The sequence below is a fragment of the Solanum tuberosum genome, unplaced genomic scaffold (genome assembly GCF_000226075.1).
Source record: "Solanum tuberosum cultivar DM 1-3 516 R44 unplaced genomic scaffold, SolTub_3.0 scf00639, whole genome shotgun sequence".
In the NCBI taxonomy this organism is placed as follows: domain Eukaryota; kingdom Viridiplantae; phylum Streptophyta; class Magnoliopsida; order Solanales; family Solanaceae; genus Solanum; species Solanum tuberosum.
In genome coordinates this window covers 123,107-143,845 of record NW_006239554.1, presented here as the reverse complement: position 1 = coordinate 143,845, position 20,739 = coordinate 123,107, and the positions used below count along the sequence as shown (strand labels likewise).

At 33.2% G+C, this 20,739-nt stretch overlaps 2 protein-coding genes across 2 annotated transcripts; both read left to right on the top strand.

Moving 5' to 3' along the window:
* Nucleotides 1–9,086: 9,086 nt before the first annotated feature.
* Nucleotides 9,087–15,465, top strand: LOC102601259 (bifunctional aspartate aminotransferase and glutamate/aspartate-prephenate aminotransferase). Its single transcript, XM_006366420.2, has 10 exons — nucleotides 9,087–9,380; nucleotides 11,539–11,773; nucleotides 11,872–11,965; nucleotides 12,044–12,147; nucleotides 12,802–13,050; nucleotides 13,154–13,267; nucleotides 13,392–13,475; nucleotides 13,838–14,008; nucleotides 14,189–14,302; nucleotides 15,138–15,465. Exons 1-10 carry the CDS (start codon nucleotides 9,244–9,246, stop codon nucleotides 15,276–15,278), a joined length of 1,443 nt encoding a protein of 480 aa, XP_006366482.1. The 5' UTR covers nucleotides 9,087–9,243; the 3' UTR covers nucleotides 15,279–15,465.
* Nucleotides 15,466–16,953: 1,488 nt separating this feature from the next.
* LOC102600911 (protein NEN4) lies at nucleotides 16,954–18,701 on the top strand. Its single transcript, XM_006366419.2, has 6 exons — nucleotides 16,954–17,478; nucleotides 17,552–17,598; nucleotides 17,680–17,743; nucleotides 17,831–17,908; nucleotides 18,001–18,180; nucleotides 18,262–18,701. The coding sequence occupies exons 1-6, from the start codon at nucleotides 17,026–17,028 to the stop codon at nucleotides 18,349–18,351; spliced, it is 912 nt and encodes a 303-aa protein (XP_006366481.1). The 5' UTR covers nucleotides 16,954–17,025; the 3' UTR covers nucleotides 18,352–18,701.
* Nucleotides 18,702–20,739: the final 2,038 nt, after the last annotated feature.

Sequence of the window (20,739 nt, the reverse complement as noted above, 5' to 3'; positions counted from 1 at the left end):
ATTGTTTTTACCCTTTTGCTCAGTCGGCCTGTGATGCCTACTGAGTACCTGTTGTTTTGGTACTCATGCTACACTGTGCATCTACTTTGTGATGCAGGTCCCAGTACCAGTTACCAGCGGTGATTAGTTTCAACCTTCTTTTGCAGCTGTGATTCGGAGACGAGGGTGAGCACTTGGCATTTTGGGTTTGTCTTGTCTCCTTCTTTTGTTTTAGCTAGCCTTGTTGCCTTTGAGACACGCTTTGTTGTGGTCCACTTTTGAGACTTGTACTCTTTATTAGATAGCTCTGTACTAGTGACTTCCAGGTTCTGGGAGGAATTTCTGTATATATTTATTTTGGTTTGCTTTCGCCTTGTTGTCCTGTTTAGATTATTGTTTTCGCTAGTTTCTGCTCTTTCGCTCATTGCTTGATGTTTTGGGTTACGGGTTGGCGTACCTACTAGTAGGGCATAGTAGGTGCCATCATGACTCGAGAAATCGGGTCATGACAATAAACAACAACCAAACTGTAGTTGTAACTTTAATCTCTTCATATTGCATCAAATTTCAGATTATTACATTTAGACTGTAATTGATTCAACTGGATGGTATACTTTATTAGAAGCAATACTAATGCAATTGAAGTTTGTAGTCAAACCCATTCAGTGCTTCAGTCTGAGTTTAGAACACCTTGAAGTATTTGCAGACTCCTTTATTTCATGCACAAACACAAGATTTCGAGTCATACTTGTACATATATGAGATCTCTAAAGAACAATCAGTATAATGAGTTAGAAATCAGCATTGACATCAAATTGTCAGGCATACACATGTAATTGGTATGACTGTCCAATATTGGAAAGGTAGAATTGTATATGATGACATGGGCATGTGTTGTATTGGTTGGTTTATTAGAGCAACTGCCACTAGTTTATTAGAGCAACTGAAACATAGATACTCTGTAACAGCAACATACTAGTTTAGACACAAATTCAACATGCACTTAACATTCTCTTACCGTTTTCAATATATTGACTATCCAACTTGCCAAAATCAACATCCTTATGGGGAAAGTTTGGCACTTAACAGTAAATCAAAGAGAACATGTCAACAACCAAACTCAATTGAACACATTAAAGTGTTCAAATTTTAATATATAAACTCAATCAAAGGATCCACATTGAACAACAACCAAACTCAATTGAATTACCCCTTCAATCTGTTCAACCCAACCTATTGATGACACTTATTTATTGTTTTTATTCAAACTTTCAGCAATACATACTACTAATAATATCATCCAACCCTATAAAAAGAATTACAATAAAAGAGCTTGACTACATTACCTAATCTGCCGGAGTTTGTTGCTGCTGCTGATCGAGGCGCGGGGCGCGCCGGTCTGGGAAGGTGGCGCGACCTCCTGCTGCTGCTGATCGAGGCAGCGTCGGTCGTAATGGGTGGGGTAGGCGCCGGTTGGGGGTGGGTCGGGGATGGGTGGGCCTGAGAGAGGTTTAGGAGTGAAAGAGATGAGGGTTTTATGAGATTATCATTCTTTTTTAAAAAGAAGTGTTAATTTACCGACCACGGGATGTCGGTATCTTTTAAAATAATTATCTATATTTAAAAATATTTAATAAATATTATAAATTTAATTTAACTACACATCAATAGAAGTTTAATTTTATTGATCAACAAAAGTTTATCAATATCAAATTTAATATATAAATCTCCTTCAATTGATCATCGGTATTTCTTTAATTGATAATGTATTTCATATAAACTACTCGAGGAGTATATTCAACGTATTTCATACTCCGATGAATTATCTTTTACATGTCATTGCCTACGATATGATTACTACACTTGACATCCATTCCAGATCGAACGTAATAATCTTGATAGAACTTGTTTTGTACAGTAATTTATGATGTTCTATTGTCTATTTCATAAAACGAGATAAGACATTGAAGGTTATACGTATAAATAATTAAACAATTAATTATAAGTATAAAATTTAATTAATTGTTATCATGATATTTCTATGAGTATTATCTCGCATTTCATACTCGAATGGATTATATGTTGGTTCTTCACCTCTACATCATTACATGAGATATTATGTTCATGATTTTGACGATAGACTGATAGAATTTGAACATTACTCTATAAATATAAGTATAATTATCTCCTAATTCATATCAACGTAGTTTCATACTCTAAATATGGATTACTGATGTTTTTTTTGTTTATTCCACAAATTCTAACTTTTTATATATAAAAGTATACAAAATTGTTACACTTTTTGAAACAATTAATTGTAGGTGTAAAATGAAAATTTGGTATTATGCACAATAGCAAAATTATGATTAATAGGAATATTTTTGCCACGCCCTAAACTCGAGGGGTGCAACTGGCTCCTAATGCCAAAACTCAGGCCCGAGCCGATCCTGCTAAACCATTTGCTACTAGCGCATGACAGCCACACGCAATCAAGGAAACAAACAAGTATATCTCGGCTTAAAACTAAGCCCTCGACTGGCAAGGCCCCTGTCAACTGATCTATAAAAGAAACAGCTACTCCCAGGAGATCATAAAAATAAATAGCCAACTAGCACAAAAGTCCTGATTGGGCCGTCGAGGCCACCATGATATCTATACCAAAACTAAAAGTAGGAATATATCAACACAATACATCAAACAACTCACAAGCTTCAGCAAAGCAACAACCTTGGCCAGCATGGCTATAACGTAGCTATACACCCCCTACACACTAGTATGCAAGCCTCTTAGAGTAGTAAGTATTGGCGGGACAGGGCTCCAGCTTACCCATAAAAATATACACAACAAAAGCTAACAAATCTCCAAACTTTCGCAGCTCCGGAGGAAAAGGGCTAGCCAACCGGATAAAAGTCAATCATGCTACTGAGGAGGTTTACTCGGTCGTTTGTCAGGACCTGCATGCATGAATGCAGCTCCCCAGGCAATGGGGCGTCAGTACAAAATAATGTACACAGAGTATGAAAGGTTGTAGACTAAATGAGCAAGTATCATAATATACCAAAAGCAATCAGGTAAGGAAATCAAATTTAGATAAGCATGTCAACCCACTACTGAATTTAATAAAATACAATAATGATCAAACATCAACCTAACCAAGCCCCCATAAGCGCGGGAGGTACAAACAACATACCACCTACTTAGTCCCTCATAAGCCCAGAAGGTGCCAAATCAATCTACATAACCTTATCGGTATCCCCTTGTCTTTGTAAGAAGTCACATAGCCCTTTTTGGCAACGATATAGCCTCGTAGGCAGAGCATCTCTTAGGCAGCATCATAGCTCTGTGGGTTGCATGTAGCCGTCTTTTGCATCACATAGCCGTGTAGGCAATACATAGCCCTCTTTGTCGTCAAAAAAGCCCCGTAGGTAAAACATAACACTCTTTGGCATCAATATAGCCCTGTGGGCAACACATAGCCCTCTTTGGCAATAACATAGTCCTATTAGACAACATTACAGCCCCCATAGGCAGTTCATAGCTCAACAACTAACCACAATAGCCCCAAGGGCGACAACAAACAATTAAATAGGCTGAAGGCGAGCAATTTAGCTCTAAAAAATATGTATGAATAATCTCTAAGTCGTTCCTAACTTAGGGTCTTTCTTAACAGATCGTGAGTCCCTAAAATGAGGGTTTATAACCACCCAATCAGCTAACCACTCACAATTACATCTACAAGATCACCAACATTAACTACCTCTAAGGAAACATGTCGAACGAAGGGAATAACCTTAACATACCTTTCCAATGAACGCTCGAAAGACCGTAGTTCCTTCACGAAAGTTGTTCCTTATGTCCTAAGCTTCGCAAACACTATATATACACAGCTGGTACGCACCTATAAATAGTTCATAATTAATCTTATATCGGCAGATTTGCCATATTGCCCCAACTTGTCGAAACGTCCATAGAAATTCATAAAAACAATCATAAAAGAGTCCCGAGATGATTACCTTAGTTAACCAAGTTTAAACCTTGAAGAAACACCAATAACTACAAATTTATATCTTCAAAAACCAGCTCCAAACGCAGCTAATAGAAGGGAAAAACGATTGCCACGTGTAGGGATTACATTTCTAGGCACGGGGGCAATGTTTAATGGTAGAAATCATCAAAACTAACCTTCATCATGCTAGAACTCCATATGAACCTCTCTTAAGCTTTCTCTCTGGTTTGGAATTGAAATGAAATGTTTTCATGGCTTTAAACGCTAAATAAGCCGACATACCATATTTTTTACCCGACCCGGATTCTGCCCCGACAGTCCCTAGTAAAACCCTCATAACTTTTTACTCTGATGTCGGTTTGATACGGGGTTTTGTGCGTTGCAAACTAGACTCGTTGGCCTTCGATTTAATGGGTAATAGTCCTTCTAACTCTTTATATATTGGGAGAAAACGTCCAATACATTTGACCCAAATTTTAGAGAAATCTTTAAAAAGGAACTTACGATAACTTTCGCCCACTTTTATTTTGCGACTTACCTTACTTCAAAACTTGAGATACAACTCTTGAAACACTTAAAATATGACATACCACATCATTCTTAATTTATTACTCACCCTCCTTATCTTTCCACGAAGTATACAAGTTAATTTAGACGTTTTGAAAAGTCGGGGTGTTACAATTTTAAACAAACCGACCTATGGATGTTGGTTTTATTAAAAGTAATTAGATTCAATAAAAAATACCGACCTCATGAGGTCGGTTTCACATTAAATTTTAAGATAAATAAAAAGTAAGCATGTTAATTAAATAATATTGACATCGGGAAGTCGATATTTTATATTAATTTATTTTTTAACTTATATAAAGCCGTCATCTGGAGGACGGTTTTCTTTAAAGTTAATTGAAAATATTAATTTATTAATTTTCTGGAAGTCACTATATAAATATTTTAATGAAAATTAATTTAATTACATACTATTTAATTTTACTGACTTCCGGAAGTCGACATTATAATTTTTTTGTTTTTTATTTTACACAAAACCGTCCTCCGGAAGACGATTTAAATAAAATTAACTCAAAATATTTCTCAATTTTATTTTTTATATTTAATTGAGAAAAAATAAAAATTTGTTATTTATTTAATATCGACATCAAGAGGTCAGTTTTTATTGTAATTCATTTTTCGGGAAAAATTCCGACCTCCAGAGGTCGGTATTTGGTTTTCCCGCTTTATTTTGCATAAAAACCAACTCCTTGTAATCGGTTTTCTTAAAACAAATTTAATTTTTATTCTTTTTAACAATATCGATCTCCGGAGGTCGGAAATTACCGACTTCCATTTGAGGTCGGTATTCACTGTTTTTTTAGTAGTGTATACCGAAGTATATAGTTACATAAATAATATATATATATATATACACACACACACACTAACAAATATGCAACCTAGTATTAGTATAAACTAAATGTTTAGAAGTTAAAACTTTGACTACTCTATTTTGATTGAAATGTATTTGAATTGTCCTTAATTAACTAAAGAGTTGTTTATATATATATATATATATATATATATATACACGTCTAATGTGTTAGTATGATACAATTGGAACCTTTTTTTAGTTGTCGAAGTCATAATACTTTATTACAGGAGTATATATTAGTCAAATTTGAACAAATTATTGTTACCGATTTACCATACTGTAGAATACCGAAATCAAATTTCAATATATCGAATCATACCGAATTAAATTGGTATGGTAATGTTATAATGTTTTAAAAATCGAATACCAAAATTACGATATCAAAACTTTCAAATACCACTATACCATGCCCACCCTTAGTGCAAATTGAAGGCGTGGATTTATAAGGTATATGTCCTAGATGATTATAATATATATTTTTTTTTATATTAATGATGATTTCTTAAAATTTATTTTTAGAACTATTGAAAGTTTTACTTTTGTATATCTTAGTAAAAAAATTATAAAATTGAACATACATAAAATGTATGTCATGTAGATCTATAAAATTTATGTTCGTGTCTCAAGACTTATGCCTCATCCCATGCTGTATAAAACGTCTCGCCTCACCTCATGCCTCTTCCTTTTACACTATGTTTGAATCATTATTACCCATTGTATTGTATTGTATCGTTACTATACCTATAATGTTTGTTTTGATTGTTACTTAAAATGTATTGTATTGTATTGTTAAATTTCGTTGTTACGTAACAATGAAAAAATGGAACAACCGATTTGGTGTGTTCCCATTGTTACTTAATTTCTTTTTCCAATTATATCTTTATATAATATTTCAAAATACTATTTAACCCTTTATCTTATATTATTTAATTCTAGTCAAACCTCCTGCCCTAAAATAATTAAGGATATTTTAGTAAATTTATAAATTACAATACAATACGATACAATCAAACCAAACAATTAAAATGTTATTAAACAACAACAAACAATACAGTCTAGCCAAACATTGTATCTACAATACAATACATTACAATAAAGTACAATACAATACATTATAAAACAATGAGTAACAATGATCCAAACAGAGTGTTAATACACTACTTTAAACTGTATCTACGTGCTCTTTTCCCTTTTCACTAATGGCAACGTGGGGTTGAGAAAAGGTCCAAACTAATTTGCTTTCAATTTTCATAAAAACTTTTTTAGTTAGATATTTATTCTATTTTGGTGTAGAATACTTTTTGTTTTCTCTATTTTATTTACTTGGCTTCTTAATTTATTTTATTTTATTTTTTAAAATTAAGAAGAAAAAAATCTCATACTATTCTTAGTATTAAATATTTCTCTTAAATAATAGTCAAATTTAAAATTTCAAAATAATCATTAACAAAGTTAATTTAATAAAATACACTTCTAGCTAAATTATGGTAAAGACTAATATTGAATTCTTTTATATACTTTCTTATTTAATATGATCTGTCCCCTAATAATCTGATATTTAGGAATTGGAATTGTGTTTGGACATTAATATAAATTGAAATTATTTTTGTGAGTTATTTGAAGTGAAAACTGTGAAAATATTTTTTTGAACTTTTTTGAATTTCTAAAAATTTACACAATTTTATGTCCAAATAAATTTTCAGAATAAAATTCAAAGAAAAAACAAAAAAAAAAAAATCTATGATCAAACAATGCTGATGTAGAGACGCAATTCGATTTTATTTTGGTTATTAAATTTTATAATGTAAGATTTCTATTGATACACTTATAATAGTACTTATTAGAGTGATGATGTTCAGAATCTTTGTATTGATATATTATGTCATTTTAAAAGTTAAAATGTACATAATCAAATTCTTTAGCAAAGTTGATTTAGTTTTAAAAAATATTGTAATATTGAATTTTACTTGATTCATTCACCCAAAATTTCAAGTTAGTTCAACTTACAATAAATCACAAAAGTAATTGATGATGATAGTGACCGTGTTTTTTTCTATTTCTAAGGGTTACTTATGTATGTTTTTTGAAGATATCGTTTTAAGATGATGTTCAATTTAAATGAGAATACATAATTCGACAAAACAATATAAATTCCAAACAAATATATATCTATTTTTAACTACTACTTGTAAGATTTGAGGATTTCTGCATATCTTCAATTGAAAATGTTACTAAATAAAGATAAAAATGTACTAATTTTGAGAATTTTTTTTGGTAAATAATAAATAAATAAAAATATGCTAACCTCTAACCTACGTGTATATCAAGAAAAAAGAAAGAAGAAAACTATAATGTACTAATTTCAAATAATTTAAAATACTACTACTAATTAATGATACATTAGAACTCTAGATTTGACTATTGAATATACAAAGCAAATATTGTGGAAATCACACTTCCAAATCTAGTTGTCTACAACTAACGCCGATTGATTAAGTATGGCTTTGGTTGCTATGTTGAAACTTAAATTTTTTGATAATTACAAAGAACAAATTAGTATTTGAGTACTGTATCAACTGACGATGGATTTTGAATTTGATATTGTCCTTTTAACAAAATTTATTTTCAAGGCTAAAAATAAATTATTGAATAGATTAAAGTGCCAATTTGTGCGATACCTATGAAATTTGGAGAGTCGATTAAACTTTTTATATATTTTTTGAAGTTATTGATTGTAATAATATTTACGTCATTTTTAAATAATATGTGTTACTCTCTTGTTTCAGTTTACGTGGCACAGATGAAATTTAGAGATCCAATCAATTTTTTTTATACGTTTTTAAATTGTTAATTATTGTGATTTATAGTACTCTTTATGTAGTTTTCAAATAATATTTATTTTTTCTCTTATCTCAGTTTACGTAGCATTGGTAGAATTGCGAGAGTCAACCAAATTTTTGAGATATTTTAAAAACATTTTAAGCTGTTAATTATTCCGATTTATAGTATTTTTAACGTAATTTTTAAATATATATAATCGAACATTTTATGTTGTTAATTATGATTTATACTACATTTCAAATAGTTTTTAACTACGTAAAATATCAAAAAGGAAAGTAAAACAAAGAAAGTACTAGAATGGTTTCCCATATCCTTGACTTACAAGCACACAAGTACACAACTCAAGCACACTTGTTGTCCTAGCTATTTTTTTTTTATAAAATAAAAAAACTTATCCTAGCTAATTATGTATTGGTTTATAATGTATCGTATTATGTTGTATTATTACTATAGTGTTTGGATAAATTGTATCGTTCTTTGTCGTTATATAATGCCACACATTTATAATTTGAATGATAAAGCTATAAGAAAAGTAGGGTACGAGATAGATCTGCTATGAAAATGTAAAGTAAAAGATGAAATAATTATTAAACAATAGTAATTAAATACAAAATGAGAAGAAAATATTAATGTAGCAACGCGATCACACCCAATCGATCGTTACATAAAATGAGTTTTTTTATTGTTACCTAATAATAAATTTAAACGGTACGATATAATAAAATTTAAAAAATCATTAAAATAAATATTATATTTAAACTAACCATACATATTTAAAAAAAAACAAAAAAAAGCCAATAAGAAAAGAAAAAAAACAACTACTTCACCAACCAAGAAGAGCAAAGCAGCCTCCAACAACAATTAGGCTTCTTCTTCTAATCTTACCAACCCTCTTCCATTTCTCTATATAAAAAAATATTTATTCCATCGCTCAAATGAAGTTCCATCGTCCACTTGAAAACCCAACTTTGAAATTGCTTATAGAACCCACCAAATGACTGCTGCTTCATCTTCTTCTCTACTGGGTTCATCAAGAATTGGTTCAAGACCCACCATTTCTGGACTTCATTCAGATTCACTCAACCCCAGATCAATCACCTTCTCTTCAACCCTCCAAGGTCTCTCTCTCAGGTAATTTTGTTTTTTTGGTTGTTAATTGTAATTACCTCAAAGAATTTTGAATTGTTAACAAAATATTAAAGTTGGTGGATTTAGTTTTTGTTTAGTTAGAGGAATCTTATTGTTAGTATGTTTTTTGGACTTGAGAAAATGCTTGGGAAGGTGAAAGTTTCGATTTTTATGCAGTAGAGGTTCGATCTTTAGGGAGGAGGAAGGGGATAGGAAGTCACAGTTAGAAGGTTATATACTTTGAACTTGTAGATATCATACTGGGGTTGGTTCAAATTTTTTAATTTTGTATTCATATACACTTTTTAAAAGTGTGTTCAATCCCCAAAATGACGTCAATTGCTTCGGAGTTGGAGTCAATGTGTAATAACCCAGACAAATCAATAAACTAACTGATTATATTAGCTTTAACTAAACAGAATTACAAGCCACTAATAGCAATGAAACAGTAGAACAAAGTTTGAATGAAATAGAGAGGACAGCAGAAAGATAGATGAGATAGCAGAATCCCGATACACAAGAATTGCCTAGTTTCTTATGACTCCTGATAGCTACTTGTATACTTTGCACATGTGGATATCATACTGGGGTTTTAAAAGTTTTAATCTTGTATTCATCTCTTTTTAAAAGTGTTTAATCCCCAAAATGACGTCAATTGCTTCGGAGTTGGAGTCTATGTATCGTCTTGACTTTTCTGGGAAGAAATTTGTATCACAGGATTCGCAAAGTAATTAAGCTGGTTCTCCGACTAGAGGATCTATTCCGACGTTGTTTAAAGATCTGTGGCTGGAGGTAGAAATATCCATAGTGTATGAAAAGAAAAGAGAATGGATGATCATGAAAACTAAACTAGGAGGGTACTTAAAAAGATTCGTGCAGCACTCCAGCATTTGCTGCAGAGTTGTAGCATAGAGGAATTAGTCTTGGTGGAGAGAAAATGCTAAGAGTGAAAAAAATTGGTGAAGAAAATTTTATATTGTTATTGATTTTTATGTCAATCACCGTTAATTGTTTCTGCTCTTTAAAGAGCTAGCTTGTATGAAATTAATAAGGGAAAAAAAGTATGAGGTCACATGACAAAAGAAGGGTCTGTTAGAAAAGGAAGGAAAAGTTAACAGAAGGATGATTTTGGTGAAGTTTGGAAAACTTTAAGGATGTTGCTGGTTAAGTAGGATAGCATAAGGATGTAATGGAAGTTAGGGTGAAATAATAGGGATGATTTTGGTCAAAAACTCTTATAGTAATTGACACTCTATGAAACCTTGGGCCACAAAACTAATTAATGTCATCACTGTTATTAGTTTTCTAATTAATAGTTAGTGGCTAAGAAAGAAGATAATGCTACAGAGAGAGCCACTGCTAGAATCTTAAGTACAATCATATTTTGATAAAGAATCTTAGCATAATCATTTTTTGATAAAGAATCTTAAGCATAATCATTTTCTGATAAAGAACCTTAAGTATAATCCTTTTTTGGTAAAGATCTTAAGTATGATTATTTTTTGATAAAGAATTGCAAGTATAACCAATTAACCATTATTTAATGATGGTGACGTATGTGTAATCTTTCATCTTTCTTCTTATTTATTGGGGACGACAAGCCTTCTCTTTTCCTTTTGTTCTCTCACTATTGTTTTTCTAATCTATTGTGTTAGTTTTTTTTTTTTTTTGACATTCAATCTTTAGCTTACCCTGGTTCTGCTTATAAAATGTTTCCAATTGCAAAGATAGTGTCTCCCTGTCAATTTTGGTGTATTACCTGATTTTCACTCTAGGCCATCCCAAGAAGGTTAACCTTTTAACCGTAAGTGAGAAAAGTTGTAATATTGAAATGTGTGAATGAACATGTAAATGCGATTTGCTACTTTTATTATTTGAACTTATTATTACCAGTCAAGAAAAGAAAGGGGAAAAGGAAAGAAAGAGAGCTTGAAGAGATATCATTTTTATAGAAAGGTAACACGAGCTTGAGGAGAAATCTTTTCACTGTTTTTATCCTCTCTCTGACAAAGACATAAAAACATGGACTTTCCTATATTTGCTGTTCTCTAATAACATGACATAGGGACGTGTCATTGAACCATTGTAAGCATTCTGTAAAAAAATAATCCTCCTATATGTTTTTGCTGAATCAGAATATTTGTTTATATATGTCTGGCAGATCTTCAGGGTCAAAGAGACAGCTATACTCACGTGGAACAGGTTCAGTTGTCATAGCACAGAACATGGACAGAGTTGAGGTTGATCTCTCTCTCAGCCCCAGGGTAAATTCAGTAAAGCCTTCAAAAACGGTTGCTATAACTGATCAGGCAACTGCCCTCGTGCAAGCTGGTGTACCTGTTATTAGATTAGCAGCTGGTGAACCTGATTTTGATACTCCAGCCCCAATTGCAGAGGTAATATTTCGTAATCACGTAACCTGATCTGTACCTATTCTGAGGAAATCAATGTTCTACTCTTTTCTCTATTTACTAAATTAGTCTCACTTATTCAGGCTGGCATAAATGCAATTCGTGAAGGTCATACCAGGTATACACCAAATGCAGGTACAATGGAACTTCGATTGGCTATTTGTCATAAATTAAAAGGTACTAATTTCTCTAGTTTATGTTCATTACACAGTTTTTTGTTTCTATTTACTTTTCTGATCTAATTTCTTGATGTAGAGGAGAACGGGCTATCATACACTCCTGATCAGATTGTGGTAAGCAATGGGGCAAAACAAAGTAGTGTTCAGGCAGTGCTTGCAGTTTGTTCTCCAGGGGATGAGGTAACTCTACACATCCAAGGTTTATTAACTTTCCACATAATTGTCATTTCCATGTTGAATTATTATAACATGTCTTCTTTATAATTTTTTTGTTATAACGGGTCTTCCCACAATTTCACTTTTGTGGTGAATGACTTAAAAAGTTGATAACTGTTTGATATTTTAAACGCCTATTTTTCTTTTGATTGCTGCACTCATTGTTTGGATACAAAATTTTAACTCAAAAGAGTTATTTTGTTTTCACTAAAGGAAGTGCCAGCATATTTCACCTTTTCTCTATTGTTTAATCTCTTGGTAGAAAAATACTATAGCTGGTTTAATTGTGACGGGAAATATAATGTTATAGTACCATTACTTAAATCAGTTTGCTGCATTCCTCCCCTTCCCCCTGAAAAGAGAACTTTCATTTTGGTGAAGTATCTACCGTTTGTCTTCTCTCTATCTTAAAGTATCAGATGCAGGGGATAAGGTTTGATACTCTTTAGTTTTTCCTCCTTGAATATGGATGTTAAGCAGTGGAATTTTACAATAGAAATCACTCAATTAGTATTGCCATAGTGACAGTTTATGTACTGAAGATTGTTTGTTAGCTCTGAGATATAAGTACTTCACTTCTGAAGTTTGTTGGCTTATTAACCCACATACACGGCACAGGTTCTTATTCCAGCTCCCTATTGGGTGAGTTACCCTGAAATGGCAAGGATGGCAGATGCAACGCCTGTGATTCTTCCGACCAGCATATCTGAAGATTTTCTATTAGATCCAAAGCTTCTTGAATCTAAACTGACTGCAAAGTCAAGAGTTCTGATTCTTTGTTCTCCATCCAACCCAACAGGGTCTGTTTACCCTCGGAAATTGCTTGAGGAGATTGCTGAGATTGTGGCTAGGCATCCGAGGCTTCTTGTAGGTTCATCATATCTAACTCGTCCTGAATATGATCCCAATCTGTTCTTTGAATCTGAACTACCCCCTTCCCGCCCCACAAAAAATGCTTTCTGGTCTGCAGGTTATATCAGATGAAATTTACGAACACATTATTTATGCACCAGCAACTCATACCAGCTTTGCATCTTTGCCTGGTATGTGGGATAGGACTCTCACTGTAAATGGTTTCTCTAAGGTAATGCAGCTCTTATTGTATGAAAATTATAATTCCTTAGTTCTTCCTTGGCAATGACTATTTCTTTTACATATATTGGAATATATATCTGGAGGTGTGCCTTATAATATATGCATTCTTGTAGGCCTTTGCAATGACTGGTTGGAGACTTGGCTATATTGCTGGTCCTAAACACTTTATTTCTGCATGTAATAAGTTACAGAGCCAGGTAATATCTTTTGTTCTTAATAAGTTTATCGACTTAAATGAATGTGGTATTTTACCTTCGGAACTCTTATTAACAAGTTAACTGGTCTGGAAACTGAGTTTCATTAATGGATTTTGTTTAACATGATTGACAAAACCAGTTTTCATCCGACCATATGTATTGGGGTGTGTTTAATGTGTCCATTGAAGTACTTTCATTGAATGTGGTCTTTTATTTGGGCAGAATTTTAACCTATTCACTATAGACCCATGGAAAATAGTAAAAGACGTGTTCACTGTCTAAATAACAGTCTTCATATTATCCAGTGTCTATTTCCCCCTATGTGAGAGTTCACTTTTAAATCTATTTCTCTGCTGTTGCAGTTCACATCAGGTGCAAGTAGCATCTCCCAAAAGGCAGGTGTGGCTGCTCTGGGACTGGGCTATGCTGGTGGAGAAGCAGTTGCAACTATGTTAAAAGCATTTCGTGAGCGGCGAGATTTCCTTGTCAAGAGCTTCGGGGAAATTGATAGTGTCAAAATTTCAGAGCCTCGGGTAACAGTCCAGTTGTATGAATTATGAGTGTACTTAATAGTAAAGTTTCTTGATGGAGGACTTGAAAAGTAGAGAAACAGGATTATGTGCATCGAGCAGTTGTAGACTCTGCTCACTTATTTCCTTTTTGCACTCTTACCCCTGATAAATTGAGCCCAAACTTCCTGTTTTCTTTTGCAGGGAGCATTTTATTTATTTATTGATTTAAGCTCTTATTACGGAGTAGAGGTTGATGGATTTGGCACCGTCAACAACTCAGAATCTCTTTGCCGATATTTACTGGATAAATCTCAAGTAAGATTCTTCATTTTTTGAACTTTAATAAGCATAATTACAAAATGACAGATGTGCAGGAAGTTTAGTTACCTAAAGGACCAAAGTTGCTTGCACTAAAAATAATTTCAAGGATACAGTCTCTTGACCTTTATTCAGAAAATATGGATACTGCAGCTTTCAAACAACTCTTAATACTGACCATGTGAGCGTATCTACTTGAGCATCTAACTTGTGGATTCTGCAGAAAAGCTTTCCATCTTAACTATGTCATTCTAGATTGTTAGGCAAATATAATCTGGTCAAAATCCAGAAAGACAATTCTAGAAAAATCTGACAGCTGTGCATTAGGTCCTTGCTAGGGGCAGAACTACGGGTTCATCGTTAGAAAGTTACACTGTGTATATAAGGTCAATTCATTTATGAGTGTATAGATATTAAGCTTTGAATCCCCTTAACATAATATGAACTTTAGCTCAGCAGCTGAAGGTCTTAATGTTTAGCCCATTGTTGCAGATTCGATTCTCGCTAGAGAGATAATCTTTCTACTTTTTTGAATAAAGGGGGGCTGCCCAGTGCACTAATAGCTCCCGCTATGCACAGGGTCCGGGGAAGCGCCCGACCATGAGGGCCTATTGTATGCAGCCTTACCTTGCATTTTTGCAAGAGGCTGTTTTCAACGCTTGAACCCGTGTCCTCCTGGTCACATGGCAGCAACTTTACCTGCTACTCCCCCCCTCTTCTTTTTACTTTTTATGAATTCATTCTCAAAAAGTTCTAGCTCTGCCCCTGCTCCTTGCCACTCATTTCTTTTCTCCATGCCCTAATGCATGTGCCATACTCTTACCTTAAACAGGTTGCGCTTGTCCCCGGGGATGCATTTGGGGATGACACATGTATCCGTATCTCCTATGCAGCATCGCTTTCGACCTTGCAGGCAGCTGTGGAGAGAATCAAGAAAGCATTGATTACTCTCAAACCTCCTGTTCCAGTGTAAAACATGCATCAGTAATGTTTGCTTATTTGGGTTCTGCTACAACCAAACATGCATAAATAATGTGTAGTCTGACCCAACCCTCCATGTTCTCTCATTATATGTACACTGAAATTGTTAAATTTGTGTGCAATTTCTTGGCTGATGATTGAAAATGAAAATAATTGAGTGACATTTATCTCTAAAATTACCAGTTAGTGATGTAGAATTAGTCACAATTTTACCCCTCAACTATTAATTTGTACTTAACTATGCCCTTTGTAAGTAATTGGAAAAAATGTTCTCGCCCTTAAACGTGTTAGATATGCCCGAAGGTTCCTTACCAGCAGAGGCGTACCGACGTGGTGAGGAAGGGATCACGTGCACCCACTAACTTCGAGAACAATTCTCTTTCTATATATATAGTACTCCCTTTGTTCCTTTGTAGTTGTTACGTTGTGCTTTTCGAAAGTCAAATTGACTAATTTTCAAAGCTAAATTAGATTACATTAATTTGATGATTTAAAATAAAATGTTAGATATTCAAAAACTATATGAAAAGTGTTTTTTGACTCCACCTCTATTTACTAGTTTTTTTTAATTCATAAGACTCGAACTTGAGACCTTTCTTTAAGAATTGACAAATCCTATTCAATCCCACAACCTTGGTGGTGTAACATGGAAGTTCAATTGACAACATATCATTTGGTAGATATAATTTATTATATTTCATATTTTGATGAATTTATTTATTATATCTCATATTTCGTTAAAGGAAGTAGTTTTATGAATTATGAAAAATTTATACATAATTTAACGGATCAAAAAAGAGTTAACGTGTGATATGGTACCATGTGACTTGTGAGCATGTGTTGCCAACATTTTCTGTTAACTAACGTAAGGGAACAGGGAATTACTTATCTTGTTGGACTTCCTTTTGTTTCAATTTCTCATTAATTAATAAAATAAAATAAAAACGTATTTTAATATTTTTAAACCCCAAAAAGGCAATAGTAATTGCATGTTTTTTTATATTACTATTCAAAACGTGTAATCTTTCTATTCTTATTATGTTCATCTTGAGTCCAATGTAAAGTTGTACTTTCTCGAGTTAAAACTTATTTAGCCTAACTAATATTTTTAACTTTTTAGGACTACTTTTATAAAGTTGTACTTTCTTTATAATACTTCTTCCGCGTTTCAATTGATGTGACATAGTTTGAACTGATGAAAAGTTTAATAAAGAAATGAAGATTTTTGAAATTTGTGATATAAAACATGACATAACATTTGTGTGTGGCTATAAAATTGTTGAAACTTATGATCTTAAACATGCCATAACATTTGTGTGACGATGAAATTAAACTTCTCATTAAGAATAAAATAACAAGTGTGAAATTAACAATACGATACGATACATTATGAAATAATACGTAACAAACGAAGATAATTTATCCAACCAATATCAGGTTGACAATACCATTGAGAGTAGGAGAGGGAATGTTACCTATCTAACTGGAATTCCCTTTAAAAGGATATCATCAAGTAGAAGCTAAGGACAACTTTGTACAAACACCAAAACATAGTCTAACTTGATTTACAATACAATCTACCAATTAATGTCTCTCATACACATGAAAGAATATTCTTCAATCTTTACATTCTTTGATTTTTTTCCATATATATATAACACAAATGGACCATCATTTCCATCACTTCATCAAATAACAAACTATCTTACAACTTGTTGAACCCCTAAAAGGAAAAAAAAATGGCAACTCCTAACATTTCAATCAACAAAAGGTCCTCAGAGATTGTGTTTTTCGACTTGGAAACAAACGTTCCATCGAAACCTGGACAGAAATTTTGGGTGTTGGAGTTTGGTGCAATGGTAGTTTGTTCAAGAAAGCTTGTTGAACTTGAGAGCTACTGCACCCTTATTAGGCCAGGGGACTTGTCAGTTGTTGGATTAAAGTCAGGGAGAGTCGATGGTATTACGCGAAAAGCAGTTGCTGATGCACCTTCATTTGAACAAGTTGCACAAAAGATCTTCAACATTTTGGATGGTAGGATTTGGGCAGGTCATAATATACAGAGATTCGATTGTGTTCGTATTAAGGCTGCTTTCGCTGAAATTGGTTGCCCTGCACCTGTGCCTGTTGGAATTATCGATTCCTTAGGTGTTTTATCTGAGAAATTTGGTAAAAGAGCTGGAAACATGAAGGTATACCATGTACATTTCACTCAATATAAAGTTCAATTTTGACTATTGCTTCTTAAATTATTCGTTATTGTAGATGGCTTCGTTAGCAGCTTACTTTGATCTCGGGGTGCAAAAACACAGGTTAGACTCAAAAGCTTAAACTTTATGGTAAAAAAATCATGAAAATGGATCCTAATTTGGATTGTTTAACGTGAATGGCAGGAGCTTAGACGATGTTCGGATGAATTTGGAAGTCCTAAAACATTGTGCAACAGTTCTATTTCTTGTATGTTTTGTAACTTATCTTATCGTGGCAAAACCATTTCCAAGTTTGATTATATTTTGCTTAATCGCGATTCATTTCTACTGTTAGGAATCAAGTCTACCAGATTTGCCAATTGGGAACTGTCAAGGCACATCCAGCATTACTACAAGAAGTAGAAGTCAAGTGGTATGCATGAATATTGATCAAATTAAATACACGACCTTTTATGTGATCAAGAAAATAAAACTTATGAGGTTATTTTTTTTGTTTCTTATCAGCATAATATTCCAACTTCTCCGATCGATAAGTGGCAGAGTAGTCCTTCCTCAATAACAACAAGGAGTAGTAGCAGAGGGAAATTTCCGTGCAGAGAAGAAACAAGCCGGAAATCTCCTCCATCGACAAGTGCTATTGGATATCAAAGAACTGTTCCTTATGCAAAACAAAGTTTGGGAAAGGTTGATTTTTCGTTAACTCTTTACTATATGCATGATGGTATTAGTTCATTTTCTGACTTTGGATTTTGGACTATTCATTAGGTGACTGCAGGTGTGAGGAACTTGTTGTGTAAAGCTCAAAACAAGCCTCTGAATACTTTACTAAAGCATTCGCAGACTCTCTTCCGATGAACAACATGAATCGATCCTTCTCTCATTTATCGGATCATTCAAGCATAAGGGGTGCATAGATACCTACAAGTTAACTTTCTTGGAAAATGCCTGGAGGAATTTTTTTGGTCCCCTATGTGCCTGTTGATGGAAAATTCACTTGGTTCTAAGTTAACGATTCTGTATTCTTTGGTTACTGATTCTTCAAGTTGTGGAGTTCTCTGTAAATGTTTGTACCTCTCAATGAATAAATTTCAACTGATATTCTTTGATTCGAGCCAAGTGAAAAGCTAGCTATCATTCTAAGGAGCGTTAAACTGGCATTAGATGTATGTAACTGAACCCCAATGTACGCGAAATTGACTCACATATATAACAGATTGAAACTTCAAACATACACATATGTTATAACATGATATGATAATGTTCAATTCAAGCTAAAGATTGAACGCCACAACTTAATTCCTTCTTACAATGACAGGGAGCAATAGTACTATTAGCTCCTTTTTATTGTAGTATCATTGATTAATGAACAATTTCTGAACAAGAAACCTTAATGATACCTATACAATGTATATGATCCTGATTTTGTATTTAACGAAAGGAGGTGTGAGCTGCAACTTTTTTTTTTTGAGAGAATGAGTGTTTCTTGAATTACTTTGAATTGAGATATGAATATATAACTATTTTGAATTTTATGCCCCGTAGTTTTTAAAAGTTGTTGTGTATTTGTCGTAGGGTTCTTTTTTGTGTCAGCCAGCCAATGCCTCTCCCTCCATGTGTTTTCATTTTCCACCTTTTAGAACTTCTTTTCACCTTTTCTCTGAAGAAACTTTGATGGGGTCTCTCCAGTCATTATACAAGTGCAGAGTCAGGTTTCTGATAGCCAGCTGAAATTTGAGAAGCATCCCAAAGAATTCCAAGAAGTAGCCTAGTACTGTTAAGTAAAAATCTGATTTTTATTGACAATCTTTTATCTTCGCAAAACTTTTTACAATTTCCTCGGTTCCCGTCCAATATTAGTTGATCATTATATTGTGAGAACTTTCTATTACTTTCTTAGTCTTATATTAGTTGATCATTATATTAAAATTGATTGTCTCGTATTAGTTGTCCATCTTACTAAATCAAGAAATGTAAATTAAATTTTTCCTATATTTGTAATGACCCAAAAGGTCATTTTTGGATTTTTCTTTATATAAAATTATCGTTTTACCCCTCTCGATAGTTGACCCGAATCATATATAATTAGCGTGTGAAGTTGGTTGGAAATTTTGAAGTATCTGAGTATCTATTATTATTTAATTAGTGGATAATTTCAGATCAGTATTTTAGTTAATAATTAATGGGCCAAGTCCATGAGTTATTGAATATTCAGTACCATTTGGCCCATATATACGAGTAAATTAGAGTTAAATGAGGCTGGCATTTTTGAGAGTCAAAGCATGAACGAAAAGAGGAAAACTGTTGCAGCGGGCACACATTTACCAAAGGCATCATGGATAATTGAGGTAAGGTTTCTGTTTGATGAAAAGAAAATTGTGAATTGGTAATCATTACCTAGTAGCACTTGCGGTGATTATGATTGGTTGGTAGGAATGGCTATTACTAGTATATGTATGTTGTTCGCGTAGGTTGAAGTTCCTGTTAGGCTCCTATGAGACAATAATTAATTATGGGTTTATCTTTTTTGCTATTATCTATGAGATAGTGAATTGGGAGATAGGTAATAAGTGTGAGTGGATTAGTTCAAAAGGGTTTCAGTTTTCCAATTGGTAGTTATGGTGAATTAACATATTATCTTGGTAATTTATTATCCAAATTTCCGTTAAGAATTTTCTTAAGATTATTACATTATGATTCAAGGTTTGATATATTGGAACTTAACCCTAGCCTTGAAATTTGAAAAAAACATGAGAATCGACATCAAAATTTAGGAACTTGATTTTAGGTTTGTATGAGATTTTGGGTCTATGCTAGACCTATAGTAATATGGGTGTTGTTAGTTTCGAAATCTTACTATGGTTATCTATTTGAATAGATTGTATTGATTTGGAAGTCCAGCAAAAGGGAAGATTCAAGTTCCAAAGTGATTGTTCGACTATTTGAGGCAAGAGGATTTCTAAACCCTTGTTAAGTGTATGAAATTCATGTATTTCCTTGTAATATATGTTGGGGGTAATGAGACTTGGTGATGGGTTGACTTGTCCACATTGATTAATTCTAAAGATGAAAAAGGGGTAATAAAAGGCAATGTGATTAATTGTTTGTATGTGATGTGTTAAGAATTGTTTGTGACAGACATTGGTACGAGTACCGGTGTATAAAGGGAAAGTTTATTACTATAGAATGCGGATTGTAATCCGAGAATGCCAAAGCATATGGGCATTAGCTGATATATTATATTGA

Excerpts from the sequence above, each read along its gene's own strand:
- LOC102600911 (XM_006366419.2), top strand. The coding sequence starts at position 17,026 with ATGGCAACTCCTAACATTTCAATCAACAAAAGGTCCTCAGAGATTGTG. Across the intron at positions 17,479-17,551 it reads AAAGAGCTGGAAACATGAAG|ATGGCTTCGTTAGCAGCTTA; the intron begins GTATACCATGTA and ends TCGTTATTGTAG. Across the intron at positions 18,181-18,261 it reads CAAAACAAAGTTTGGGAAAG|GTGACTGCAGGTGTGAGGAA; the intron begins GTTGATTTTTCG and ends ACTATTCATTAG.
- LOC102601259 (XM_006366420.2), top strand. The coding sequence starts at position 9,244 with ATGACTGCTGCTTCATCTTCTTCTCTACTGGGTTCATCAAGAATTGGT. Across the intron at positions 13,476-13,837 it reads GTAATAAGTTACAGAGCCAG|TTCACATCAGGTGCAAGTAG; the intron begins GTAATATCTTTT and ends CTGCTGTTGCAG. Across the intron at positions 14,303-15,137 it reads ATTTACTGGATAAATCTCAA|GTTGCGCTTGTCCCCGGGGA; the intron begins GTAAGATTCTTC and ends TACCTTAAACAG.